Below are 27,349 nucleotides of genomic sequence, written 5' to 3' on the forward strand. Positions count from 1 at the left end.
TTTTTTTTTCATTATACTTCGTTCAGTTACGTATTGCTAGTGGCATAGCCTTTGCCCATGAAGAGGTGAGAATCATAATCGCGAAGGATGCATAGTCGAGGACGTTGCCATAGTCGGAAAATGGCGCCTTGAATACCATTTGATAACGTGTCCCTTGTGGTAAAGGGTAGATCTAAGCTGAAGGTGTACAAGGCGAGCATCAGGAGAAGAGGTATCGAAGGTAAAATACATTGGTTGTCAGGGAAGCTGATACCCATGAACTTGATTTTGCTATAGTCTTTTTTGTCGGCGATAAAGAGTTCGACAATGCGACGTGCGTGATCAGGTGGAGGCGTACTCACAGTTGTTAGGAAACTTGCTGTTGATATGACGAAGTATTTCAGCACGGTGTTCAGGTCGAGAGGTGAAATCAAAAAAACAAGCTGGGACAAGAAGCTGGTGAGCCGCCTACTTTCCACGTTGGTGTGTGGCCGATTTACGACCTGTAGGTGTCTTCAAAGATCTGCAGATGAGCGAAGGACGACGTGTAGCTTTGGCATACGAGAGACGTTGTGGACGATTTTGTGTGCCTGTTTCCTTATCAGGCAATTTGGTTAAATTCTGGGAAGACATTGTTTGTTCATTGCCAAGTAGCTAGACCCTGGAGAGCCAAAGATGCAGAAGGACTTCTTTGGGTAACTCAGCTAAAAAGTCAGGACTTCAGGGACAATCCATGACAGGTACGCAACCCTCATTTTCAGGTCACTTGTTGGCAGCTGTACGCTACTTTTGTGCATTCCCAACTTTTGTGCATTCTATTATAGGTGGACGATTCTCCTGCTCCAGACATTCATTTCCATGATTAAAGTAGGTTGATCCGAGCTGATTTGGTTGAGTTACGCTCACACAAGATTACATCGGTTGAGCTACATCGAGCGTGCTTGATGTCCAGAGTGATGTAATCTCTCTTGACCGCAGCTCAGTCAAATCAGCTCGGATCAACCTACTTTAATCATGGAAATGAATGTCTAGAGCAGGGGCATCGTTCCCATGCAGTGGATCTCGCAACAATGATGATTGGATAAAAGTGGCCGATAGCTAGCAATACATGTCTGTTCCTAGATGATCCATAAAGTAATTATACGTTGACCCTTTCATTCATGCAAACGTAGCTGTGTTACACAACACGAGCCTCTCCATCTTTTGCTCTGCCAGGGTCTAGCTACTTTACATTAAACAAAGACCACTTCTCGCATAGCATCACGCTTTCGGCATAAAGAGATGCCTGTATCTCCAAACTTTACAATGAAACGTGGGGTTTTGAATAGAGCAATGTGCTCGGCTTGGCCAACAGCACCTTGTGTGAAAGTTTTACGTTCAATGTCGCAACTAGCCCAAAAAATATTTTTTGGTCGTCGTCGAAAGATGACCCCTGAATCGGTTGGCATGGTAACGACATGCGAAATCAGGACAGCAAACGTCACGATAAACTGGCACCAAGATGCCGATTGCCAAGCAGCCGCATTGTTCTATCAAAGACCCCACGTTTCATTGTAAAGTTTGGAGATACAGGCACCTTTATGTTTGTAAGCGTGATGCTATGAGAAGTGGTCTTTGTTTAATGTAAAGTAGTATGACTATAATAGAGCAAAAGATGCAGAGGGCGTGTTCGTGTAACTTGAGTCATTCAGCACAGGCGATGCATGATTCTTGTACACTATTTAGGAAGAGTTCAAAATGCCAGCTAATAACCTAGTCCTCCCATTCTCCATTGTTGCCCAATCCAATGCATACGAACGATTGTCCTGCTCCAGCCCAGCATGCCCATCATTCAACTTCTTGATCCGATGAGATTTGACTGGAAAACGCTCAAACACAGAAACATCATCCAATATCAGAAGAATCAAATTGGTAAGTTATTTGTAAACTGCCGGCTTATAGCCCATTCCTCCCGTTCACCTTTGTTGCCCAACCCAATGCATGTGAACGATTGTTCTGCTCCAGCCCATCATGCCCATCATTCAACTTTCTTGATCCGAGTGGATATGACTGAAAAACGCTCAAACACAGAAGTATCATCCAATGCATCAGCAAAATCTATTTAATTTCTAGCTCTTCCACTCCCACTTTATATTCTTCTCTTCCTCCCATTCTCTACTGTTGCCCCATTCAACTACAACTGCCATCTGCGCGAACGATTGTCCTGCTTCAACCCATCATGTCAATCCTGCAACTGCCTTGATCCGATTGTCTTTGACCGAATGGCAAGTCCATGGCGTGTACGCACCCCACTACAACACACGCGTCCCTTGACACCCCATCTTCGCTTGTACACTCGGCTACCACGACCAATCGCAACAGCATTCATTCCAGCAGTTGCTATTAGTAGAGCCTTTACTCCATTGTCTCAAACGGTGTCATTTATATGCAGCATCCTATCCTGCAGCCTTTGTTACGTGAACAGCAGATAACAGCCATTGTACAGAAGCATCTTTATTTACGCGTGGCAACCGGCTGCAATACATACGGCTTCTTATGGATATGGAAGGGATCTGAATATTGGTTTGGTACATTGGATGGAAGGAATTGGATATACAGCGTGTCGAAAAAGAGGGTATGTATCCATTATCAACGTGCTCATTATGTTTGATGCTTTCATCCTGAACGATTGGTGCATCCCATTATCGTACTCTACACGCTATTCCATGGCAACTATCACAGCATCATCCTTGTGCAACCTGTGAGCGATGTACAACCATCAGCATCTCTCTCCATGATTTGACACGCCATGCAACAAGTGCCACCTCACATCTATCTATTCACCTTTGCACAATGCATCCCCAAAAGGATAGAACTTTCCAAGTCGATGTATCTCCACCCCCATTCGAGCAATCCGTTGTACCTCTCAATCTATCTCTTGTGAATGATGTTGGGTTAAAGGATATGTAGTGCGAGACCTTCCTCGTTGTGTGTATGGCATGTGTTGGATTGTATTAAAGATTCATGGTATGGGGAAATGCAGGGTTGTAAAGGTGTATGCACTTGGGAAAAAGAAAGGAAGAGAAAAGGTCTGATTGATTCATTGTGTCTTTGATGAAGGCTGTATTCGAGAATATAACCATCCACCCCGTTCTCTGTGTTTATATCTTGTCAATAACGTCTCAATAAACGTTCCCTTTTGTGAGTTGAATACTGTAAGAGTGTTGTCTTAATGTATACGGTGGGAGATCTCATCTCCAATATGACGGCGATGATCCACAACGAAGATCGTGACATGCAATTTCCTCGTAACCTTACTGCTGGTAACTTGATCCTCCATCATCAGCATATACTTAATATTGACATGTGTCTTTGTTAGCCGAGATTGATTCATTGATAAAGAAATATAGAAATTGTTTAATTACGGTAGATGACAACAAGAAGAAATTAAAAAGGAGTCTGATAAGAGAGTACAATAGTAAGCTGCTAATACGTAGCTACGAGATTTGGAATATACAAGTGTAATGAGAAAGAGGATATCTATTACCATCCTTGAGCAAAAGAAAGGCCTCCAATGGCAAGTGTAAGACCATAAAAGATGGCACTGTAACCGAGGCGGACAACACGGTTGCCATAAATCAATTCGCTGAATGCAAAGACCACCGTGAATGCAAAGTAGATCCAGGTGATGATCATCACGGCACGGGTGGAGGCATTACCAAACGTGTTGAGAATGAGCACCGAGAGCAAGAGCAAGGTGTTTTCACGAAGGACGTTGTTGAGATTGGCAACACGATTCTCAAGTCTACCATCAGTGGACCCTTTCCAGAATTTGCCTTCCTTCTTTGCCGCTGTCTCGGGATCTTCAGAGGTCTTGGATGACTCGCCACCTTCACTGACAACGTGGCGTAGCAGGTACACAGCACCCCAAAGGACCCATTGGGTGAAGAAGGCAATCCAAGTTAGACGCACATTGTTATCGGAAACAAAAGCATCAATGTTCTTATCCATGGTGACTTGTAAAGTGGTGGTTGTTGTAGTTGTAGTTGTGGTAGTGAGTTGTATAAAAGTAATGATGAGGATGGCGAGGAGGATGCTATGGGCGGTTTATATATCTGTTTTCTCGGTAAAACATTGAAATCAAAGTTATTGACGAGTGGGTGTGTTATTATTCATCATTGTGTACGCGTATTAGATCATACAAACCTGCCACATGTTGTTCCGGCACCACCGATCCATCCTTTGGATGAAACCCAGCTTGGTGTATTGCACCATTAGGTAGCCGGCAAAGAATTAGTCATCCATGGCGCGCCTTGTATACGGCGGTCGATCGGATGGTGGCATTGTTTTGGTTGGCAGGTGACAGCCTGGTAATACAAGCGCGTGGATTGCTCACGATCATGCCGCAGTATGCTGTCTTGTATTACCCAACGGCATTAGACGCCGCATTTACCCGCCCACTCTATCCCAACTTTTTACCGATTCTATCCTGCACACATAAAGCACATACCACCTGACTTTTTTCGATTACATTCCAGCACTCGCTTTTGATACGTTATCGCACAATCACTCCATTTTTTTCAATTGGGTGCTTTATGTCATTGTATTTTACTACATGCTCATGATGATGGTTTGTTGAGTGTTGCTATCAATCCAAAGGTATCATTGGTGGTGTAGATAAGAATACGAGGGAATGTTCAAAGGCCATCTGACAAGGCGAATCGATTTCATGGTATGTTCTACAGATCCGAGGAATGGATGTATGCTCCTGGATCGTCACGAGGGTCATGGTATCATCTTATCGGATAAACTTGATGGCTCACATCTTTTGGTTGCGTCTTTTTAGTGGCCGGGAGTTGCCGATCAAAAGCATAAAGTACACAAACACTCCATGTGCATCCATGTCACTTTTCATTTTGGTATAGAGCGTATCTTTCACCCGATCATCAGATAATGCAAAAAGCACCCATGTCAGCAGCATGTCGTGAGAGACCTACATTAGTAAGGAAGATGAATTACGCCACCACGCTACTGAAAGAATGCACAGCCGAGCATTGGGGGAAGCATCAAGATGGGACAACCGGGAGACTATTATGAATCGTCATAGTAGCATCAAAACCTTGACGTAGGTGAGCCGAATTAATATACTCGGTTGATAATAATGCCGTATACACTCAATTTGTGTGTTACCTGCGGGCCGAAATGACGAGAAGAACAAAGAAAACCTGGTACAATGGCCAGACTCTTTCTTTGTCATACTTAAAAGTCATGCTATGCAAAACAATCGACGCGCTGTGATACAAAATCCTGCAAGGATGATGACAATCATTCTTTCATCAACTCTATATCGCTGCAATGATGTATATAGGTACCATTACCATTACCAAGGGCAAGTGAAGTGAAGCACAATGATGGATGATGGGTATATGTATACATTGTCGACTCAAAGATTGATGATAGGCAACCTATGCCTACGTCTATGTAATCGAAACATTTCACATGATGATAAAAGTAGGATGACGACATCATTGGTTTCTCATTTGTACATAACAATGGTATTCTTGGATCTTCTACGTGGTGATCTCTTTCTAAAAGAATATAGGAATATAGTATTACACAGTTGTTCTGGAGGAGATGATGATGATGATGGATGAAAGTAATAAATACAAGAGGATGTAGTAGGAGGTGAGTGAGTGGGTAGGTAAAGAGGGGTAACTGTAAAGGAATGCTTGACGTTGTTGATTAGCCGTTTGCATAAAAGAATCCAGTTCCAAGACCTGCTGGTACAGGTGGAGGCTCTAGTTGACCATGGGGAACTTCAATACGATCACCAGCAATCTGCAACAGCTTTACTTTGACACCAATTTCTGTCAACGAGTGTAAATACTCTGCTGTGTCCTTGCTTGTGATACCCTTATCGAGCAGCATGCTGAATCCATCTTTCCATTCGGAAGCTTGTGCTGATGATGTACAAATAAATTCCGCCAATGGGACATGGTCCTCTGAAAACAATGCAAACGAAAGAGTGGTGGTCGAATCGGATAATGTGGATAATGATGCAACATTGGATACTTTGCGACGATAAGGCTTGACTTCTGAGGCATGGGTTAGGTCGACTTTGTTGGTCAACTTGTCAAAGGATTTGATGACAGGAGGGAACTTTTCATTGAAATCCCCATATTGTAATGTCTTTTTGGATGGGCTGAGCTTGTAATATCGCCATCGTCTAGGAACTGATAATGAGCTGCTGCTAACTCCAGTGCCGCTTCCAGGAGCATTCGTGCCGCTGCTGCCGCTGCTGTTACCACTTCCACCTGCACCACTGATACCATTGGCACCACCCACACCGGTAGATCCAGCACCATTCGTAAAAGCTGCAACCATACGTTGATTGGTTTGTGGACATGGAAACCATGCACCTTGTAAGAGACAACTGATACGCTGACGTTTGACAAAGTCATACGATTGTCGATTTAAGCGACCCCGGAGATTCCTATATTGAGGACCATTGTTTAGCCATTGCATGATTCAAACAATGAAATCCTTTCCATCAACATACCTTATTGCTTCTCTTCCCAAAAGATCATCAGCCCATTCAAGCTCTTTAAGCCGTCGATCTCGAATTACAGTGTAGGGCGTATTCAACATGATCCGGTCGAATTCAAATATATCCTTGACACCATCACTTTTCAATGTCGCACGTAATTGACTTCGTACTAATGCTGACACCTTTGGAAAATCGGTCGTGGTCGCCTCCATATCTTGAAATAGTCGAAAGAATAATTGCAAGGTGGTAGCGTGAACGTGTTCAAAGTGAAAAAGCAATGGCTCAAATGTAGCAGCCGTATCTAAATGATGCAAGTTTAGTTATCAGGATAAGAAAGAACTAATGTATACTTACATCCAGTGCTAACATTCCAATAGCTGCATAAGAGATCAGTGACTTCAATGCTGACTTTGGCGAACTGGCATCGACGACCATCAGGGCGATGAATTTGTTCAAGAATCATCTGCATAGTACGATAGAATTGAGTATCGAGATAACCACCCTTTGTACATGTTGAATTCATGACATACCTTGGCAAAGAGATCCTTGTGCTGCATAACAAATGCATGCATACGTTCCAAACCAAATACACCAGCTCTGCCAAATTCTCGGTGGGGGACCTCTGACTAGAATTGATATACAATGTAAGCTTTGTTGTTGTTGCTTCCATTCCATGCTACTACTTGCCGAGAAACCAAGTTTACGCCATTTCTTTGCACCTGGGATAGGGATATCTTGGACATTGGCAGCCTCCCAAATGTTGTTGAGCATTTTCGCATGCCGCGGGTTATAGATAGAAATCTGGGTCTTACGACGGCGATCCGCATTGTGAATCAGCGCTGATTGAAACTCTAATACTTGTTCCTTGAGTTCTTCAGGTGGGTGATTATCCATGATACGCTTTTAGATAGATATCCATGTCAGCTATTATCACATGATGATGATCCAATGTACTTACCAATACACTTTTACGTGCATTACTATTATCAATTTCTTCCAATAATTCACTGCGATGATCATCGGTGACATACTTGAGCATGGATGTGAGGAGCGTCAAGCTGTTGAGACACAAGACGTAATCTGGACTTTGAAGACGTTGGATCAACAATGATAATAGATCAGGCTCTTGTTGTAATACACGATGGATAGCTGGATATCCCATGACAGCTTCATTCTGGGCAGTGGCAGTGGAAGAAGCTGAAGGTGGTGTAAAAGGCATCATACGCTCAGCACATACGACCTTGATGAGGATCGCAGTAGCCGGTCGACAAATGGTAACCAAGGTCTCTGAAGCAACAATGTGCGCAACCGTTTCGACAAATTCGGGTGTCAATGACTTCCAGCTTGCATCGTGATCCATGAGCGACGTAAATGAGTTGAGAGCATAAGCGAGAGTGTTGCCACTGACTTTGTTGATAATGTCGCAAAGGGATTCCAATCCTCCTCGTTCAAGAAACTCGGCAGCAAAATCAGGTTCCTGGTAAAAGGTCAAATGTCAATGGAGGTAGTGTGAATGGGGCTATGAGTGTCTAACCTTGAGATACTTTTGAAGTGAAAAGGTCGCGATCTTGAGCACCTTGTCGTCCTTTGCACTGGTCTCGTTAAGGCTGCCATTCGTCGACATGCGCTTCACAAGCTGCTCGGCTTCAATAGGCGAGGGTGCAGCATCAAAGTCGTGTGAGCTGCGTGGAAGAGACATGAAAAAGCTTGAAAGGATAAGGAAAGGGAACGTGCACGCTAACGACTAAGGTTCGGGGCATTTTCAACATGCAGCAGCTTATTAAACATCCCCTGTCTGCTACCTCGTTATGTTGCACAGACACACAAAAGCCAAAATCCAGGTCAAATACACACACACACACACATACAAACCCTGCATCATTGTAGTATCAATTCTTCCTCATGTTTATAAAATAAATCATCGCTTTATATGATCATCCAATCAACCATTCCGATTCATTTGATTGCATATCCAAAAAGTGAAAAAGCGGAAAGGAAAGTGAGAGGAGGATGGGTCACCATGGGTACCGTTACCCAGCATATTGCAATTAGCAACCATCAGGCTCACACACACTCACTCACACGACGCATCCATCCACCCGAACAAAATCCCATGCTTGATCGCTCACTTTGTATCAGGGATCAAATCTATCTCTGTTCTTCACATTGCTATGGTAGATGCAGCATGCAGAATTTCTCAATCGTGAAAACCACGCCATTGGGGATCATTGAATGTCAGATCTACCAACATGGCCTGGAATATACTATTATCTTTGTGTTACATAGCAATGCGCTACAAATAGCAGTTCTGGAGCACAAGTATTGTAACTCCATATCAATATCATAAAGCTGGATGGCTGTCAATGGTCTTGGATCAACGTCAATTGAAGATGACTACTAGCTGCATTATAAAGGCACATGGTCCCCGATCTTGTAGATAGTTAATTAGGACAACATGTCAATTAAAAGCCTATTTCGATCGATCCCTCTCTGCATCAGATGGTGGTGGATGACATGGATGAGAACAAAGATTGAGTGAGCGGCTTTGCTTATGTAATGCATATGCTAGAATTGAAAGAATTGGTACTCTCCATGTTTATTTACAATGCTAATATCAGAGTGATGGGCAAAAGCTCATAGATGAATGGGCCGGTGCCTGATCGGGTTTATGCACCGACAAAAGACAAATTCCATGTGGCAGAACCATATTACAAAAAACGACTCTCTTTCTTCAGCCAACTCGACATGACAGCACAACAACATGAGAGGCATCGCCCCGATCGTCTCGGCGTCATTCGTACACTCAAGCGCATCGTTCAAACACACGACACGCTCCAATGCATATCCTTTTTCTTCTTTGCCCATCGTCACAAAGCTTCTTCCTCCTCCTGTCAACATTGAATCCTTAACTTGTGTCATTGCTATCACTGTATACCTGTCGAGTTACCATCAGTAGCCCATAACGATGCCACCGATGAGTACTACATTGCAGTCATTCGACGATATAACGAGGCTTGGTAAGTAGACCATGGATTGTGTGATTAATGCACTATCAAGTTCATCTTTCCTCATATGGGAAATAGTATCCTCTTGTTCAAAGGTCAACCTGGCAGCATACCACCCATTGTACTCCATATCATACCCGTATACGAGAGCTTCCATTATACAATCGGTAAGTGGGTGCATCGTTGCTGGATGATTCAACACTTTATTCACGATGTTTTACAGCACAAGCAGCTGTCAATGTCAAGGGGGCATGTCCAGGTATCTTTATATGGAATGAGCTAAAAGCACAACATGGTCTCATTTATCGAAAGCATTTCGCGTATCTCTTTATGCGCAGCATGGATCCAATCCAGTGAGCGACGTCCTGTTTCCAGCAAAGGAGGATATGATGACCTTTTTATCCAACATTAAAGCCGTGATTGATCTTGCTCGTAAGTGGGGGGGGATTTGTTTCAAATCCAGTGAGATTTTTATGCAAACCATCGTTCTATTAGGCAAAAACAAACTTGCAGTTACAGGAACATCCCATCATTGGACGAACGCCTACTCGCAATATTGCTGTAAGTAATCACACAAGGGGATCTGGTATGATTGAGGAAGGCACACAGGTGGTGACAACGATACGCCGTAGTGGAAGAAGATGATCATCGATCCATGACAACAACAACAACAAATACGAAGACCATCTCCAGTGTACTGCCCCATGTGCTTCCATGGCTTGACAGCGACCCAAGTCCTTGCCGATCGAATCTTTCACGTACCACGAGATCACCAAACCAAATGTTAACAGGCAATGCAGCAAAACGACATTGGCTGAATACGAGGCTGGTTGCTCGGCAGGATGAATTTGTCACATGGGACACATCAAGGTAACAGGATCATGCGTGTGTTTTTTGGGGAAAAAGTTTAGTTGACATTGGCAGTTTAGGATTTTTGCTGGTACATACAATGTCCATGGCCGGTTACCAACAATGTCTTTGAAGCCATGGCTTGCTGCGAACGCAGATTTTGATCCGGATTTTTATGTCATTGGGTAAGTCATCGCGCTCTGGATTTGCATGAATCGGCATTGATTTGTTCATTGGAAGGCTCCAGGAAATGGAGAGTGGAAAGGATGCCTATGTACGATACGACCCTGCAAAGGAAAATGCGTGGGTAAAGGCCATCTTCAAGGCTTTGGGAGACAAATCAGAGGAATACTACAAGGTAAGGTTCTCGTGAAAAAGCCTTGTTGAAGCGAGTGTCTTATTAGCAATACACGATGATAGGTTGCCACACAGCAGCTCGTGACCATCTTGATTGTTGTGATCGCCAAAAAGAAACATCAACGTTTCATCACGGATGTGGATACCGCGTATGTTGGCGTTGGGCTTATGAACATGATGGCAAGTGATGCTTAAAGGATGAGACATACTCGGATTGGAATTGCTTATCTTTAAATGTAGGGCAACAAAGGAGGAGTGGGCATCCGGTTTCGTTTCCATGACAGCTATCTTTGCTTCGTTGGGTGCCATCTTGCTGCCTTCACTGACCAAATCGATCGTCGTAATCAAGATTTTATCGAAATTTGCAAACGTCTCACGTTCACCCAGCAACCTGATCCGCTCATCGATTACGTCAAGTATTCCTGGAATGATGCTGATGATGAAGGAATGGCTCTTTTGGATGATCAAGGTGTTGCGCGTGATTGGTCCCTTGAAGGATCTGTTTTTCATTCCGAGTAAGTGCGCTGCCTACTGATAATTCAATTTTCGAAATACTAAAGAGGCTTCAACAATATAGCCACCTCATTTGGCTTGGTGACTTGAACTATCGAATCAACTTTCCAGAGCCAGAGATCAAGTCATGCCTCCGAAAGGGTCAATTGGATACGCTCGTAGCAGCTGACCAGGTAAGAAAGACACTAGACGTTCCTTATGGTCATACTTATTTGGATCTATATCCAGCTGGCGATTGAGCGGAAAGATGGCCGAGCATTCTCCATGTTTGATGAAGGCAAACTCAATTTCCAGCCCACGTACAAATATGATGCAGGCACGAATATGTATGATTCGAGGTACGTGTGAATGGGCTATCCGCAAGGAAGGGGGTTTTCATCGCGTATTCTAAATGCATATGGTAGTGCCAAACGACGTGCCCCCGCTTGGACAGATCGCATTTTATGGAGGAAGGATCGCACCCAACCATCGACTCGAAATGACGTTGCCCGGCAACCAACAATCAAGCTTATGCATTATGACAGCTGTATGGACATGTTATTGAGTGACCATAAACCGGTGTATGCTCATATGGAAATCAAGGTACGTGTACATATATACAGTGCTCTGATCCATTCATTTCTCTAATAATGATGTTTGATATAGGTTCGGAAAATCCATAGCAACGACTATGAGAGATGCGAGAAGGCGTTGAAGCAACAACTATCGGCCAGCAATGGAAGGAGCAGTAATACCGGGCAATGCCAGCTATCCACTGCCTTTGTACAATTCGATGACGTTCATTTCATGGAATCCAAAGAGATGACGATTGAGCTTGAGAATACTGGAGATACATTGACATCGTTTGGATTCGTTCCCAAAGTGGATGATGGTGAAGAACAAGAGCAAGTATGTCCACCATGGCTTCAAATTCATCCAATCACTGGTGTTTTGGCTCCTAGTAGGTCGTTTGTGATTTGTGCTGGGTCATAGAAGATCAAGGATTAACCCTTTCTTTTTTTCATTCATTTACAAGGTGAGAAGACCATGCTGTATTTGCGCATATGGGTGGATCCTGCTGTGTCTGCTCCGCTCAATGAAGGGAATCAACAAATCGACACCGTGCTTGTGCTACGACTGGAGAATGGCAAAGATTTATACATTGTGGTCAAAGGCAGATACATTCCCACATGCCTTGGTATACATTTGGATCGATTGGCCCTGATGTCATTGCCTGTATCATCTATGAACAATCACCTTGACCCCAGCAAGAAGAACAACCAGGCAACAATAGACAACGCTTCCACTCAGCAAGCGACATTACCAAAGGAGCTCTGGCGTGTGCTCAACTATTTGTGGAACAAGAGTATGCTATCTATTGTACGTTTGTTTATATAACCTCGCATCCACGACCTCAAAACTAAAGATGTATACGCAATAGGATACCCTATTTTTGCAGCATGGTGATCCTACCATTTGCGATTATATCCGGCGATGTCTTGATACTGGCAACGCACTTGATACGACGATCCTGCTCAACAAGAGTGATCCTTCTTCGTCAGCTGATGAGATTGCTGCCAATTCGATGGTTGATGTGCTTGTTGCGTTTCTTGAATGTTTACCAGAGCCTGTGATACCAACAGCGTTATATGAGCTTGCATTGGAAGCCAGTGATTCATCACAAGCAATGGTCGAGGTAAGTTTAAAAACGGGGACCATCATCGATAGCGGATAAGGAAAACTTATCATTTAAGTAGTTAAAGGATAGATTACCCTACATTCATCTCAATGTGTTGTTGTATATTGCAAGCTTTCTAAAGGATGCCATCCAACTTGCCCCTGATACTGTACGACAAGAGCGCACGTGCCACATTGGTAAGCTTTTTTTTCTTTTCTACATGCGTGTCACTTTTGCATGATGTCAATCCCACGTTTTTCTTTTGCTGATCATCTCCTTTTTTGTTCAATGACAGTGCAAATGTTTACCATAGTGCTACGACCACCACCCCTTTACAAGCAACAGAACCCCCAATTAGCCCAACAAAAAGCATCACGATTCATCCTTCGACTTTTGCATTAAAGTGATATCCAATGTACAATGTTGCCAAATTTTTATTGCCAAATGCTTTACTTGCGAGACTATAACACTTTTGTTAGTTACCATGTCACACAGCATGTATCATTTAAAACTCTTACCTTAATCTTCTTGAGGTAGAATTCAAGTTCCTTGCCTTCAAGAATGTAACCATCAGCACGACCGCATTGACCAGGGCGGGAAGAGATGACGGCATAGAGACGACCAGCAGCGAATTGGTCATCCAAAAGGGTGTCGACAGCACCGTTTTGTTGACGAGCAGCGACCTTCTTTTGAACGCTCTTGGACTTTTGAGCAACGGCAGCAGCGACTTCTTCAGCCTTGGAAGTAGCGAGCTTCTTCTTGCCGAGGGGAAGAGCATAGTGGTTCTCGTACCATTGACGGAAAGGAGTGGCATCAATTTGGACAACAGCATTCTTGACAAGAGTGTTGGTACGGACCAACTCGTTGTTGGAGGCGTTGTAGACGACAGTCAAGATACGGGTCTTACGGGTGACACCTTCAGAGCCCCAAGAGTAGTTGCCAGACTCCAAACGAAGAGCACGGAACTTGGAGTTACCACCACGAGTGCGCACAGTGTGGACACGCTTGGCACCAAGCTTGGTCATGGCAGCAGGACGACCCAACTCGAACCTGTTTTATGAATAAACGTTGTCAGTGTTTTCTTTTCTCATAGTGGTCGTTGATATAGATATCGATGCATTACTTTCTCTTTTTGCGATAAGGAGTGCGCTTAGCACCAGTCTTGCTGTATTAAATCGAATATAAAAAAAAGACGTGTGTGTGAGAAATGGTTGTCATGGAAACGTGTGTCGGCAACGTTTGGTGGTACAGAGTGTGTTGTTGCATAGGGCTATTGCATAGCTGTTGTTGCCGACAATGATGGTGATGGTGATGGATGAATGATTGGTGATGGTGAATGACTTACGAGCACTTTGAGAGTGAGCTACGGCTAATACCTAGATGGATGAATAAAGATGATGAGTGGATAACATTGATAAATGGATGGATGGATCATTCATGTAGGAGGGATATCTTACCCATAGTGGAAAGAGGGAGTTGTCAGATGGCAGCAGCTGGACTTTAGGATATTCTCTCGGGAGTGTGTGGCAGGACTCACACTATGCGGGACGTCAAAAAAGAATTTCGGCAGGGCACACTCAACTATACTTCCTTACACTTTTTACTATGGCAAAGAAGGCAAAAGCAAGAGTTATCCTTGTCAAGCTCGTCTCCTCTGCAGGCACTGGTTACAACTATGTCAAGAGCCGACCTAGAATTAGCCCAAAGTTGTCCATGATGAAGTACGATCCCATGGGTAAGTCCACATTCTCAGAATTGACTTTTGGTCTTCCTTTCTCATTTCGCCTCCCCTTCCCTTTTTTGTGTGCCCATGCATATAGTCAAGCAGCATGTTCTCTTTACCGAAACGAAGAAAATGAAATAACCAGCATGTGTATATACTATATATTGTCCCATTGTCAACCTTGTTCACACAACAACTCTCTCAAATACAATTGGATTCCATTGACAAAGCCACAACACTTGTTTTCTTCCCTTTTTCTTTCTCTTTCTCTTTGCGACATTGACTCCATCATGCTACGTGCAGTGTGGATTATCGCATTCAGTCTTTTCGTTTGTTATGCAGCTGCCAATACCGAAAAGCTTATGTTTACCGCTGGGGAACGACCCTGTCCTGAAACTTCATCCACCTCCATAGCAATATTGAGCCCGCCTCACACAGCCATCGAACGAGTCAAAATCAATCCTGGAACACAGCATTTGTTTACCCTCAAAGACTTGGAACCAGGGATGCGTTATGAAGCTCGTATCTCGTATCCAGCAACAGTAAGATGGGATGGGGAATTGCATGTCTATTCTTGTGCTGGAAATTGAACGTTGCATGTATTTTAGTCACCCACCGATTTCTCATTGACGCTCGAGGATGATTGTTTATTACGTGTGGATGCAGTCTATGCAGGTGTATCGAACATCCAGGGCATGGAGAACGCTCCTGTCACTTATGACATTGGTAATCATGTGAAAAAGAAGGATTTGGGAAGGAGACAAACGACTGATGTATATGGTATCTAGTGCTGGAGAATTTGTACCTTGGCTTTTTATTCTATCAAGTATACAAGGTTGTCATAGCCATTGTCCTCGTCCTCGTGTTTGGCCAATTTATAGTGATTCCCAAAGTGCGTTCCATGATCCAACAACACGTAGATAACCATGAGAAGGATGAATAAAGAAGAGGACAATCTTACATAGTTGAGTGATGTTTATGTACAATGATGTTTCAAAAAAGCAAAACAAGGGAGAGAAAGACGACAAGAAGGACAAACTTTTTCATGATGGTGGACAGCAGGAGGGAGAAAGGGTAGAAAGGACTGTGGTATTATAGCTTGCACAATGGGTGCACTTGTGATAGAAAAAGTGGAAAGGGACATTGGTGGAACGGGATTGGCAGTCGTTGCAAAAGATGGTAGAAACATAGGACTTGTACTCTTCAGGCATAGGTTGTTGACGCATTTCTTCGTCAATGAGCTTAAAATAGGCGGACATGTCGGTCATACTTTTGAGGCAGGTAGGGCATTGATAGGCAGTTTGACTGTAAGCAGTGTAGCATGGTTTGTGAATGCAATGACCACAGGGCAAAAAGGTCACGGGTGTGCGACTGGTGAACATGTATTCACCACAAATAGGACAATCGCTCTCGAGGCTGCGTTCGATACACTTGTGGTTGTTTTGCATGCTAATGGTCATGCATACGTTACATGTTTTGCAGTGGAAGAAATCCTTGCCGAGGCCTTGGCCTTTGCGACAAATGCCACAATCATCACAGTGGTATGCAGAAGCATCAGGTTGGTCATCCCACAGCTTGCACTTGTCACAATAGTAGCGTGCAGCTTCAACACCACATGCACGACATACTTTGCCAGCAGGTTGAAGGGTCTTGCATAACATGCACATCATGTTTTTCGTCGTGTGGCTACTTGAGATCACAAGATGTAAGCATCATCATCCACGCATGTACGTATATAGGTCGTTTATCATTATTACATACCGATCAATCATATGATCACTCGCTTCATCATGGCAAAAGCGACAAGTGAATAGTCGTCCACAGCATTCGGCTTGAAGCTTCACTTTACGTTGATAATGCGTGCATCCTAGAATGTTTTCCTTGTGATCCTGCAAACATTGTCATTCATGCATGAGTGACTTGTAATCTCGTGACATCATTGTAAAACATACATGATACGTCGGCATTCGTTCACCATCCAACTCAAGGTTTTGCAGCATGGGTGTTGTAGTATTAGCAGCACATTTAATTGTAGATGTTCGTGACGATGACATGAGTTGCTGGATGATGTATACAATGATGAGATTCATGGATTGGTTGGTGGTGGTCAATGATTTACCTGTACTTTTCTCGCCTTTTCCTTGCTCTCAAGGGATGGATCGTCATAAATGTCTCGTATCCGTTTACGCAACTCTGTTTCTTGTCGCTTGCTTTCATGGATCACGGTAGGTGTGGGTAGTTGAAAAACGTGATGGCGGAGTGGTTGAAGCCGTGTGTCAATGCCACCCATGACAATTTCGGATCGAACGTGTGTTGCAGTGGGTGAGGGTATCATGATGGTATATGGTTGGTGTCTATTAATATGATGGAAATCAAATGCGACGAGCGGGTTGAAGAAAAAAGAGAAGGGGGGGTAAGAAAAAGGATGGTGACGATAGAGTGTGGTATGCCTTTATAAACGTGTTGTGGGGAATGTGTCTTGTGAGGCTGTGTTATATATATGAAATGTGTGGCTCCAATGGCGATGACGATAAATGCAAGGGCAGAAATATGTATCCTGTATCCGGGCAGCTGGAATCGCGCGAAAGGTGTTGCCTCATGTGTAACCAAAGCACAATCGCGCGAGACCATGAGTGTGTAACGTGGCGAATGGCAGGTGCGCTCTTGGTTGTGGAGTTTACTTCTCGCGCGAAAAGGCCGTCAGCTCAACCCACACATAGCCACTTTTTTTTAACCTTCCACTTTTTTTTCAAGGCGTGCTGTCGGATTGGAAAGGTGGGGGGGGGGGGAAACCAAAAACTGTTGTTCAAGGAGAAATTTTCTCCCCCACACAATTCCCTGCATGTGTATGGACTTCAATATTCTTTTGCTCATTGCTCCTTCTTCTATCTATTGAAAACACGGCGGGTTCCATATCACCAATAACATGTATGTCATTGTGATAGAAATGGTTCATTGTATTAGGATCTCTCATTTTTGTTCTTTAGGATCAGCCATCATGATGATGATGGGGTTCTCCTGGGAGCCTTTTTTTTTGCTCTGGTGATCTTTTGGCATGATCGATTCGTGAGCTGTATATCTCCTTGTATGGGAAACAACTGCTGTGGGAGCACAAGCCATACTTTACAGCCGTTCGGGGGAATAAGGTCATCCCCAAATACATGTTGGCTTGTGCCTGTCGTCAATTGTTGGTGGAACGGTAAAAAGTAAATGTTGTTGTTGGATGGGGTAACGTGATGATATCGACATGGTCCAAGCTAAACACCCGTACATCAGCTGTACACTTTTTTGATAAAGTGGATGGCATATGGGGGTTGTCGTGGATGCTTTTTGTTCCAAAAGAGGGTGGCAGCTAATAAAATCAAAAGCCTAAATCGGCTGATGATGATGATGATGATGTCTCATCATCACATACCACATCCCAACCAACCCACATCTGCTTGCATGCAACTTTCAGGTACACATGCAGTGTGACATACTTCGTGTCGGCGAACAAATCCCTTCCAGTTATCAGGAACAGATGCTGTCAACACAAAAGCATGATGAGCCAAGTACACTATGTACGCAAGATGTCTATCCTTCTTGTCTCATCATCATTGATGCTTTTATTCTATCATACAAAGAGTGGCTGGCTGGCTGGCTTAAAGGCATCCTTGAAACACACATAGCATTAAAATTCATTGTTTCATATGGCTAGTGTGGATCCATGGTTGATAATTGGGACAGCATCAGTGATGCATGGCGATAGAGAAAGGATCATCATCTTTCGTGCGGAGCATACAAACACGCGTGCACTTTGCAAATAACATGGGAGCTGTCATTTAAAGAAATTGTTCGCGCGAAATTGGATGCATGTTGCTCGAGGTGGCTATGCATTGCCCTCCGGTTGCCGTGTTTGATAAAAGTAAACAAAATCACCACCATACAGTGAAAATGGTGGGCTCTTTATGATCGAAATAATGGAATTGCTGTGGATAATAAATGTTGTCATGCATCATCTCTTACATGCACGTGTACCAGTAGTGTGTATGCATAAACCCGTTATAAAAGTCTACCAATGGTTACCTATGTACAAACTTATCCCTTGAGCAGCTGGGTATAACAACCCACCCTCTTTGATCCGAGCCTCTCAAGTGTACCCCAAAACAAGATCCCGATACGTATTTCTTTTTTCATCACCATTCTTACATCACTCTGTGTTTATCATAATGCCAACAAAATCAGGCCACTTTTTTACTCCTTTCATATTCCTTGTGGGGGGGGGAGATGTTTGAACAACCGGTAAATGACATACATACATAACCTATCAATGGTATGCTGCAATCCAAGCACTTGTTACTGACCCCTTTAGGCTAGTGTCAAACAACACACGCACTTCCGATGCCGGTCCCGACTCACACACTCCTTGCCTCACCCCCCGCTCTTTATGCAAATGCTTGACATGGATCTTGGGTGTATATGAAACACCATCCACCTTTGCATACCCAATCCCATCTCTCATTCCAATACCAAACAAAATGCTGATGATGTGTGTATGTGTGTGTGTGTGTGTGTGCGTGGCGCCTCATATTACAAAGTATATACATGATATCTATGGATGGATAGAACAAGCAACAAGCAAGAGGTAAAAGAAAGAAAATGAATGGATATGAGAGCCGCAATGCGACAAGATTGGAGGGAGCCATGCGAATTATGCCTTGAATTTGAGCATGAGAAGATCGCCCACCTCACTAATTTCCTTCAAAGTATGATCTGATATTGGTATTAACAAGGGAGTACGTTAATAGGAGATCTTCTTCATCATAGGCACATCCCATCCCATCCCTCCCCCCAATGGCATAACCCTTTTCCCTCTCCTCCTCTACATACCTAAATCTTCCCTTGTGTGTGAAGCGGAAACACAAAATCGCGCGCGTGAGCTGATGATGGGTGTTGCTGGATAACCGACCACACAGATAGCAATCTCCCGTTTCAGCATTTCGCGCGAGAAGGCTGAAATCTTGGCTGGGTTGAATAGCAACAAGGGTACCACAGGGCTGCCTTCATCACCATACACAATGAAGCCCATTTCTCGAAGCTTGGAAGCAAAATAGTGTGCATTGTCTGCAAGTTGACGAATCCGGTTTGCGCCATCTTGTGTACCATCTTCGCCTCTATGTACCCATTCATCCTCAATGAGCTGCCATCCTTGTCCCCCATGGAATTCCTTTCTTCATATTCATCCTACCTTATAATACTCATGCTGGTGTTTATCTGTTGGGCAACAGGAGGCGTAATTGCTTCCGCATACAAGTAAGAATGATTGGTTAAGCGCAAGTGGTCAATTACCGCCTAAAGGGTAAAAAGAATCAACAAACAAAATGAGACCTCCTCGCTATCATGGGATTTTTTTTGGGGATCATGTGGTATGTTACCTTGTCGGCAGCAATGTATCCTCCTGCGGCACCAAATGATTTCGTAAAGGTACCCATTAAGATGTCGACATGTTTGGGGTTGATGCCTAAACGCAAATTGTCGGTAAGCTACGTAGGTAGATGTGCCACATTTTTCCACCTTACCATAGAAATCACAAACGCCACCACCATGTTCACCCAATGCACCAATAGAATGAGCTTCATCCACATAAAGATTAAACTGCATACATAGAAGAAGAGCGTGAGCATCCTTTCTACCGTCTCCCTTTCTTTTCCACTTGCCTTGAATTCACGCTTTAGCTTGATCAATTCGGGTAGATTGACGACCGAACCTTCCATAGAATAGAGACCTTCCACGATCACTAGAATCTTCTTCCAAGGACGATGGGTGCGTGGTTGACCTTGTGAAATGACTTCACGCAAGAGTTGGCGTAGGTCGTTCATGTTGTTGTGCTTAAACACGCGGATGTTGGCACTTGAGATTCTTGCACCGAAAATGATGGAGCTGTGGTTGAGCTCATCACTGATGATGAGACATCCCTTGCCGACCAATGCAGGGATGGTGGTTGAGTTGGTGGCAAATCCCATAGAAATCACCATAGCATCTTCCTTGCCGACAAAGCGTGCAACACGTGCTTCGAGACGTCGATGCAAATCCAATGTACCCGATTCAGCTCGTGTGGCAGTGCAGCTCATACCATAATGGCGTACTGATTCATCCACAGCATCAGCGCATGGACCTTGTGCTTGTGCAAATCCCAGATAGTTGTACGACGCGAAATTAAGTGCATCAATTTTACGACCTGTCAGACTACAGCATATTAACACATCGAAGAGGGGAATAGTGTGTGTGTATGCGTACCTGAATGTTTTGTTGAAATCATTGGTCTCTCTTTCCAATACAGTCGTCTTGCGTGTGGGTACACCTGTAATGGGTCGATTCCAGCAATCACTACGTAGAGAATGTATGTGAGTGGATCATGTATCTTACACCCGATGGGCCGTATGTTTTACCGAATACGCATGTACAACCGACGCGTGTAGAATGAATCGAAATCGGAGACCAAGGGTGCATAGCCCTAATCCATGATGTCGTCAATCATCAATGCCTGTTGTAGAAGAAGAATAAAGTACATACTTGATTGGTACGCAAATGAGCATACTCATGTCGTTTGAATATCTTGCCGAGAATATCCCTCAAATGACCGAGCAAGATCAAGACAAAGTAATTCAAATAGGTTGATACAAGAATGTATAATGGGGCTTCCTCCATCTTTTGTTGAAAATCCTCATAATTGCGATGAGCTGCTGCAACCGAGTTACGACGTTGTGCTTGAGTCACAGACTTTGCATTGAACCAAATATCGTCATCCAATTTGGCATCGGTGGATGGTTGAGGAGGCACCAAAGAAGGATGAATCATTTTGGGTGGATACGCCGATGACACTGAATAAGCTCGGCGTGTCTTGCCAACAAGGGAGGATAAGGAAAACGTACGTGAACGAGCTGTAGTGCCAATCACTTGTCGACCACTTGTTGTTGCTGATGCCTGATGCTGATGCTGTTGTTGTTGTAATGGCTGTTGTTGTTGTTGTTGCTGTTGCTGCAGCTGCTGTGGTGGCTCCAACATGGTCGGCGGATCGGATGGCGGCTGGATTTCAATCCCGGGCACTTGAAGATGATGACTTGAAGAAGAAGAAGCGGATGACATTGTGCTTCCAGTTGCTGAAGAGGATGTGGTGGTTGTTGTGCCGGAACTCGTCGACATTGTAGGGAGTGGAAAGAGAGAATAGGTCGACTTCTTCTTTTTCGGTGCTCGGTCCAATACAGAGTGTGTCATGATATTTTACCGTTTCGCTTTGCAATAGCTGACCCTGAAAGAAGCTTTAACCGTGTCGTACACGCCTAATGCGAATTAAGGAAGTAGGCGAACGGGTTGAATGAAAAAGTATGGGCAAAGAAAAAAAGAACCGCGCGCGCTCAAAGGGGGGTGGTGAGAAATAAAGAAGAAGGTGGATTATAGATGGGGAGTGAAAAAAAGAGAGAGGTGGGAAAGGGAAAATGCCGCACCTTTGTGTTGCTTTGACGATCTTATAATACCTTTAGCCCCCATAGAATTCACTTTATCTCCTCCATTTTGTTCATTGCTATGCCACTTTTGTCCACACTCCATTTCTACATCATTCATGCTCATCACTGGAACACCGCCTTATCGCCATGGCAGTAAAAGCACGAGGTATCGGCACCTTCTTTTGCCAGTGCACTGGATTGCTATTCCAAGTCCGCTCTTTTGCTCGTCCTTGTATCACCTTGCCTTTATTCATAACCAAACCCTCATTTACAACATAACTACCCTATCCAATTTAATAAAGGAAATCTATACAAAGGTTAAAAATGGGAGATCCACTGGTATAGATTGTATTTGAGTTGTATTGCAAGTAACATGTTGCATATCCTATGTGCCCTGTGCGACGTATGGAGCGCCGCCCAACCCATTCACCACCACTTTGTGTCATTGGTCCATCATCCGAATTTGTATAAAAGACGATTATGCCTTGTATTGAGCAATAGTAAGAGTGTACGGATGACAATGTAAGGGGAGTTTAACGATAACGATGATGATAAGGAGGATTAATACAAGAAGGCGATGGCGGCAGGAAGTTTGCTTTGAATGTTTTTAACCTTTTGCTCGATTTGACAGCTGCATCAAATATGGGCACAAGAGAAATGGGACCTTCACATCCTTCCACAACAAGATGCTCCAAATTGCAAGAACAACGTATGATGCTCTCAGCGATAACGTTGACGGTTTGATCGATAATGGTGCACCCTGATAGTTCAAGGTAGGTGAGTTTAGGAAACAAGGTGTTATACGTTATGATGCGTGGTTGGTTGTTGTTGTTGTTGTCATTGTTGGTGGTGGTAGTTCTCCGTGGATAGAGTGAAAATTTGGCAGTATGGTGACTTTTGAGTGGGGTCGATGGGGATCTATATCTGTTCTTGCTGCTGCTACTACTGCTTCTGATGTACGATGAATGAACGACCAGCTGTGACAAATTTGGGCAGGTATTAATCATGTCTTGTAACTGCTCCGCTGTTATCTCCACGTGATATAAGCATATCATGGACATTCTTGTTTGGAGCTGTAGCGCCTTAAGCAACCGAGGGAAATCGAGTCTACTGCACCAAAGCGATCGAAGTTCTACATACATGGGATCACTTTCAAGGTAAGTATATGGAAACATGTCGATTGGGATAGATTAAATATACCTATTGCTTCCAACGTTGATAATGTTGAATGAAATGAGCTATCCAGCAGCCCAAGAACGATTTCATAGTAATCCTTTGATATGGGACCACCAATAGACAACGCTGGCCATTTTGACCACGTGCTCTTGTGCATAAGGGAATGATCCAAAGGCACACGTTCCATGATGTCGTCCACGATAAAGTTGTACCATTGTGGGCAGGCGGAAAGACAATGGAGCGAGTCTGTAAATGTCAAATAATTGAAAATCATGCGTATGACTTCGCATGGCAAGACGGTGAAAAAATTGCATGCTTTGGTCAGCTGAATCTTGAGTATAGGAGTTTTTGGTGGTTGATCCTCATCAATGTTGCCTTGCGACTGAGAGATCGTTGGCGTAGGTGGTTCCCTTAACAAAGACATGGCCTCCTTTTCGGTACGTGAAATCATCAACATGATAGTGGTTGTATGTATGGGGTTATTGTAAGATCGTAGTATTTATATAAAAGTGAAAGATTGTTTGCCTTAGCCACAGTCGCCATGTGGTAGGTGAATAGAGCGCCACGTTAATTCCCAAGCGTGTTACTGCATTACTGCGCCTTGCATAATAACATCCGCAGCAGTGATCTTCTTCTTGTCTCACAAAGTATTTAATTACACGACATGGACGCGTATACGCGTATGTATGCACATGCCTTACAGCTGGTGGGTGGTGTTTCTGTGTCCCTGCCTTGCGTTCCTTAACCATGGGTTTCACACACAGGGGTCATGCCAATGTGGCACTTGTCGTTGCTAGGCAATGTGGAAGAGTCAACATCATGGTTGCCATGATACGTATTGATCATTCAAATTATCGAGGACTGCTTATGAAAAGTGCTCTCTTATGAGGGGAGTGAAAAATCACTGTCAATCGATTGATCCAATGATTGCGTCATGCAAGCAAGTACTAGCATGGGATATACAACTTGCATTTTGTGTAACGTCAATGGATAGGGTATCCAAACACGAAAATCCATATACTTCGATTATCATTTAATGAAAGAGTGGTGATGGATAATGTACACTGATGGTGGAAGAAGAAAGAAAAGGATGGGTTATGTATGACAACAGAAATGGTCTCTTTGTTTCAAAATCTTCCGAGATTTTGGGTAGCTGCATGATCGGGTTGTTGCGTGTGGTGTCGTCTCGTGCTTTTTTTCTTCGCTTTTCTTTCCCAGCGATTGTCTTTTTTTTCCATTCCTTGTTTCTTCTTTTCCTTTCCATCATACGACAACAACAACGACGTTATGGGTAAAGATTACTACGCTATTCTCGGCGTCCCCAAAAATGCAGACGACGATGCCATCAAAAAAGCATATCGTAAACAAGGTAGACCACCATGACACCAAGCTGTTTGTTGGGTCAAGCTGACATTGCATGTATGTACGTAGCGTTAAAGTGGCATCCCGATCGTAATAAGGATAAGGTTGAAGAAGCCAATCAAAAGTTTCAAGAAGTGGGAGAAGCCTTTGAAGTATTGAGTGACAAGAACAAACGCGCCATTTATGACCAATATGGTGAAGAAGGATTGAAAGGAGGTGGACCACCGCCTGGTGCAGATGCTGCTGGTGGTGGTTTTCCTGGAGGTGCAAGCTTTAGCGGATTCCCTGGTGGCGGCGGTGGTGGACGTACTTATACATTTACATCGGGTGGTCCCGGTGGTGGTGGTTTCAAACCATTCCATCCATCTGATGCTGATGATATTTTCCGTCACTTTTTCGCGTCCTTTGGTGGTGCAGGTGGTGGTGGTATGGGTGGTGGCATGGATGATGATGATTTACGTGCTGGTGGTGGAATGCCTGGTGGTGGATTCTCTTTTGGTGGTGGTATGCCACGTACAGCAAGAACCAGCGGACGACAAGGCTTTGCACGTGCATCACCTCAACCACCACAAAAACCACCTGCTATCAAACGGCCATTACCGATTTCTTTGGAAGACTTGTACAAAGGCACTACCAAACGTCTAAAAGTAACACGTAAGATCCGTGATGGAGCCACAGGTCGCGTCATGAATACGGATAAGATCCTCACAATCAATGTGAAACCTGGTTGGAAGGCTGGCACCAAGATCCGCTTTCCCGGTGAAGGTGATGAGTTGGAGAATGGTCAAACGCAAGATATTGAATTCATTGTTGAGGAAAAACCACATCCTGTATTCAAGCGTGATGGCGATAATTTGCGAATGACCATTCAATTGACACTTGCAGAAGCATTATCAGGTTTCTCAAAAAAGATAAAGACGCTGGATGATCGAACATTGAGTGTAAGCAATGCAAACACCATTGTGCAACCTGGACAAGAATCCCGTGTTCCCAATGAAGGCATGCCAAATTCTAAAACTGGACGCAAGGGTGATCTCATTGTCAAGTATGAAGTCAAGTTCCCTACCAATCTTACACCCACTCAAAAGGAACGTATCAAGGAGATCTTACAATAAGAGTTACTACTACTACCAATGTCTTTATCCCCCCCCATCTTCCCTCCCACCACATCATAAAATAAGGGTCATGTAAATCTCATCCATTTGTGTATAAACAACGCATCGCGCATTCATTCATAATCAATGTCTATCTTTTACCGCGAGCTATTACATTTACTTGAGCAAAAACCCAACAACTTGGAAGGTATCTTATCTTGTCTACCTCTTTCTTCTTGTCATTGTAATACTCAATGCCGTGCTACCAGGATGCGATCTGTCTGCTGTTCATTTGTTTCAACGCATTGTCCAAAGTCTACCACCATTACCAACCAAGCAACATGACTATACCCGTGATCTCGAACATGCAGAGGCGTTGCTCGATCTTGCTCAAGAGTCCATTCTGTTGTATCCCTACAAGAGCGTGCCTACTTGTTGGCGATGTATGATAATGGATGCCGGCGTATTGAAAGCCCTTTGCATGCTTGGCCAAGAGGGTGGTGGTCAGCTCACGTTGGATTGTGCAAGGAGGATGATTTGTGTCCTGGATACGGTGGTTATTATCAGTGGGGCTCCTGGTCCACAACGTCGACACGTTGCATTGGAAACGATCCAAGGTCTTCAAGATTGGCTTGCAAAAGAACAACAACAGGAGGCGACGAATAGCAGCAGCAACATCTCCCATCTTACGACTTTGGACATGCATGATGATGACCCTATCATTTCACGTGATCATTCAGTACCAAGGCTTCCTGCTGTCCCTAGTTTTGTGGATTTTGTTACAAGGATTACAACAAGCGAGACACCCTTCATCATTCCCAAGGGAGCTATTGACCATTGGCCAGCATTGGAGAAATGGCGATCAGTACCGTATTTAATATCAGTGGCAGGCGATCGTATGGTACCTGTGGAAGTTGGCAGCAAATACACGGATCAAGATTGGCAACAAAAGCTGATGCGATTTGAGGACTTTTTACGCACGTATATTTTACCCCATGATGATGAGGATCAACCCTCCGCTTATTTGGCACAACATGATTTATTTCATCAAATCCCTCGACTTGCCAATGATATCGTGACCCCAGATTATTGTTTTTGTGAACCAGAGCCATCCGAACTCTATCCAGACCCACCTCCTGATGTTATCCAGAATGCATGGTTTGGACCCAAAGGCACAGTCTCACCTTTGCACCATGATCCCTATCACAATGTACTGGCACAGCCTGTGGGCAGGAAATACATTCGGCTTTATGCTCCATCCCAAACTGAATACTTGTATCCTCATCAAGGCATCATGTCCAATACGAGCCAGGTAAGCAATGTTTGTCATCTTGATGATACGAGCGATTTCTGATAGAAGTTATTAGATTGATGTGGAGCATCCAGATCAAGAGAACTTCCCCTTAGTGAACAAGGCTGAATATCTTGAATGCATTCTTCAGCAAGGTGAACTTCTTTACATGCCCGTAAGTAGGAGGATGTTATCAATGGGGTCAACTTGTGTGTGTGTGTATGCTAACCTATTGTTTTTTCAATCCATCCATAGCCACGATGGTGGCATTACATCCGCTCCTTGTCTACCAGCTTTAGTGTCAGTTTCTGGTTCTAATACAAGTCATGAATA

The 27,349-nt window shown here is 43.9% G+C and overlaps 12 protein-coding genes across 12 annotated transcripts; 4 read left to right on the forward strand and 8 right to left on the reverse strand.

Moving 5' to 3' along the window:
- Positions 1-26: 26 nt before the first annotated feature.
- Positions 27-612, reverse strand: O0I10_006454 (uncharacterized protein; the record flags this gene model as incomplete). The annotated part of the gene is made up of 2 exons (XM_058486482.1): positions 27-358; positions 480-612. 2 exons carry the CDS (start codon positions 610-612, stop codon positions 27-29), a joined length of 465 nt encoding a protein of 154 aa, XP_058342839.1.
- A 599-nt stretch (positions 613-1,211) lies between these two features.
- Positions 1,212-1,531, reverse strand: O0I10_006455 (uncharacterized protein; the record flags this gene model as incomplete). The annotated part of the gene is made up of 2 exons (XM_058486483.1): positions 1,212-1,411; positions 1,471-1,531. 2 exons carry the CDS (start codon positions 1,529-1,531, stop codon positions 1,212-1,214), a joined length of 261 nt encoding a protein of 86 aa, XP_058342840.1.
- A 1,970-nt stretch (positions 1,532-3,501) lies between these two features.
- O0I10_006456 (uncharacterized protein) lies at positions 3,502-3,969 on the reverse strand (the record flags this gene model as incomplete). Its single annotated transcript, XM_058486484.1, has 1 exon — positions 3,502-3,969. The coding sequence occupies one exon, from the start codon at positions 3,967-3,969 to the stop codon at positions 3,502-3,504; it is 468 nt and encodes a 155-aa protein (XP_058342841.1).
- A 1,731-nt stretch (positions 3,970-5,700) lies between these two features.
- Positions 5,701-8,204, reverse strand: O0I10_006457 (uncharacterized protein; the record flags this gene model as incomplete). Its single annotated transcript, XM_058486485.1, has 7 exons — positions 5,701-6,451; positions 6,518-6,806; positions 6,860-6,968; positions 7,036-7,131; positions 7,193-7,405; positions 7,464-7,982; positions 8,040-8,204. The coding sequence occupies 7 exons, from the start codon at positions 8,202-8,204 to the stop codon at positions 5,701-5,703; spliced, it is 2,142 nt and encodes a 713-aa protein (XP_058342842.1).
- Positions 8,205-9,250: 1,046 nt separating this feature from the next.
- Positions 9,251-13,288, forward strand: O0I10_006458 (uncharacterized protein; the record flags this gene model as incomplete). The annotated part of the gene is made up of 19 exons (XM_058486486.1): positions 9,251-9,395; positions 9,462-9,522; positions 9,589-9,677; positions 9,734-9,769; positions 9,823-9,942; positions 10,006-10,071; positions 10,143-10,380; positions 10,440-10,544; positions 10,600-10,717; positions 10,780-10,896; positions 10,957-11,231; positions 11,294-11,402; positions 11,458-11,567; positions 11,634-11,811; positions 11,875-12,169; positions 12,245-12,588; positions 12,650-12,904; positions 12,966-13,083; positions 13,182-13,288. 19 exons carry the CDS (start codon positions 9,251-9,253, stop codon positions 13,286-13,288), a joined length of 2,886 nt encoding a protein of 961 aa, XP_058342843.1.
- Positions 13,289-13,335: 47 nt separating this feature from the next.
- On the reverse strand, positions 13,336-14,347 carry O0I10_006459 (ribosomal protein S8.e; the record flags this gene model as incomplete). Its single annotated transcript, XM_058486487.1, has 5 exons — positions 13,336-13,347; positions 13,405-13,936; positions 14,010-14,051; positions 14,232-14,262; positions 14,344-14,347. 5 exons carry the CDS (start codon positions 14,345-14,347, stop codon positions 13,336-13,338), a joined length of 621 nt encoding a protein of 206 aa, XP_058342844.1.
- A 552-nt stretch (positions 14,348-14,899) lies between these two features.
- On the forward strand, positions 14,900-15,552 carry O0I10_006460 (uncharacterized protein; the record flags this gene model as incomplete). Its single annotated transcript, XM_058486488.1, has 3 exons — positions 14,900-15,151; positions 15,218-15,335; positions 15,398-15,552. The coding sequence occupies 3 exons, from the start codon at positions 14,900-14,902 to the stop codon at positions 15,550-15,552; spliced, it is 525 nt and encodes a 174-aa protein (XP_058342845.1).
- A 100-nt stretch (positions 15,553-15,652) lies between these two features.
- On the reverse strand, positions 15,653-16,944 carry O0I10_006461 (uncharacterized protein; the record flags this gene model as incomplete). Its single annotated transcript, XM_058486489.1, has 4 exons — positions 15,653-16,295; positions 16,371-16,498; positions 16,562-16,669; positions 16,729-16,944. 4 exons carry the CDS (start codon positions 16,942-16,944, stop codon positions 15,653-15,655), a joined length of 1,095 nt encoding a protein of 364 aa, XP_058342846.1.
- A 2,355-nt stretch (positions 16,945-19,299) lies between these two features.
- Positions 19,300-21,791, reverse strand: O0I10_006462 (uncharacterized protein; the record flags this gene model as incomplete). The annotated part of the gene is made up of 9 exons (XM_058486490.1): positions 19,300-19,361; positions 19,479-19,762; positions 19,837-19,940; positions 20,024-20,109; positions 20,168-20,243; positions 20,306-20,834; positions 20,886-20,975; positions 21,038-21,102; positions 21,162-21,791. 9 exons carry the CDS (start codon positions 21,789-21,791, stop codon positions 19,300-19,302), a joined length of 1,926 nt encoding a protein of 641 aa, XP_058342847.1.
- An 835-nt stretch (positions 21,792-22,626) lies between these two features.
- O0I10_006463 (uncharacterized protein) lies at positions 22,627-23,726 on the reverse strand (the record flags this gene model as incomplete). Its single annotated transcript, XM_058486491.1, has 2 exons — positions 22,627-23,225; positions 23,294-23,726. The coding sequence occupies 2 exons, from the start codon at positions 23,724-23,726 to the stop codon at positions 22,627-22,629; spliced, it is 1,032 nt and encodes a 343-aa protein (XP_058342848.1).
- Positions 23,727-24,556: 830 nt separating this feature from the next.
- On the forward strand, positions 24,557-25,746 carry O0I10_006464 (uncharacterized protein; the record flags this gene model as incomplete). The annotated part of the gene is made up of 2 exons (XM_058486492.1): positions 24,557-24,638; positions 24,701-25,746. The coding sequence occupies 2 exons, from the start codon at positions 24,557-24,559 to the stop codon at positions 25,744-25,746; spliced, it is 1,128 nt and encodes a 375-aa protein (XP_058342849.1).
- A 126-nt stretch (positions 25,747-25,872) lies between these two features.
- O0I10_006465 (uncharacterized protein) lies at positions 25,873-27,334 on the forward strand (the record flags this gene model as incomplete). The annotated part of the gene is made up of 4 exons (XM_058486493.1): positions 25,873-25,933; positions 25,995-27,037; positions 27,093-27,191; positions 27,272-27,334. The coding sequence occupies 4 exons, from the start codon at positions 25,873-25,875 to the stop codon at positions 27,332-27,334; spliced, it is 1,266 nt and encodes a 421-aa protein (XP_058342850.1).
- Positions 27,335-27,349: the final 15 nt, after the last annotated feature.

Source organism: Lichtheimia ornata, assembly GCF_029851405.1.
Source record: "Lichtheimia ornata isolate CBS 291.66 chromosome Unknown scaffold00028, whole genome shotgun sequence".
NCBI classification, from domain to species: Eukaryota; Fungi; Mucoromycota; class Mucoromycetes; order Mucorales; family Lichtheimiaceae; genus Lichtheimia; species Lichtheimia ornata.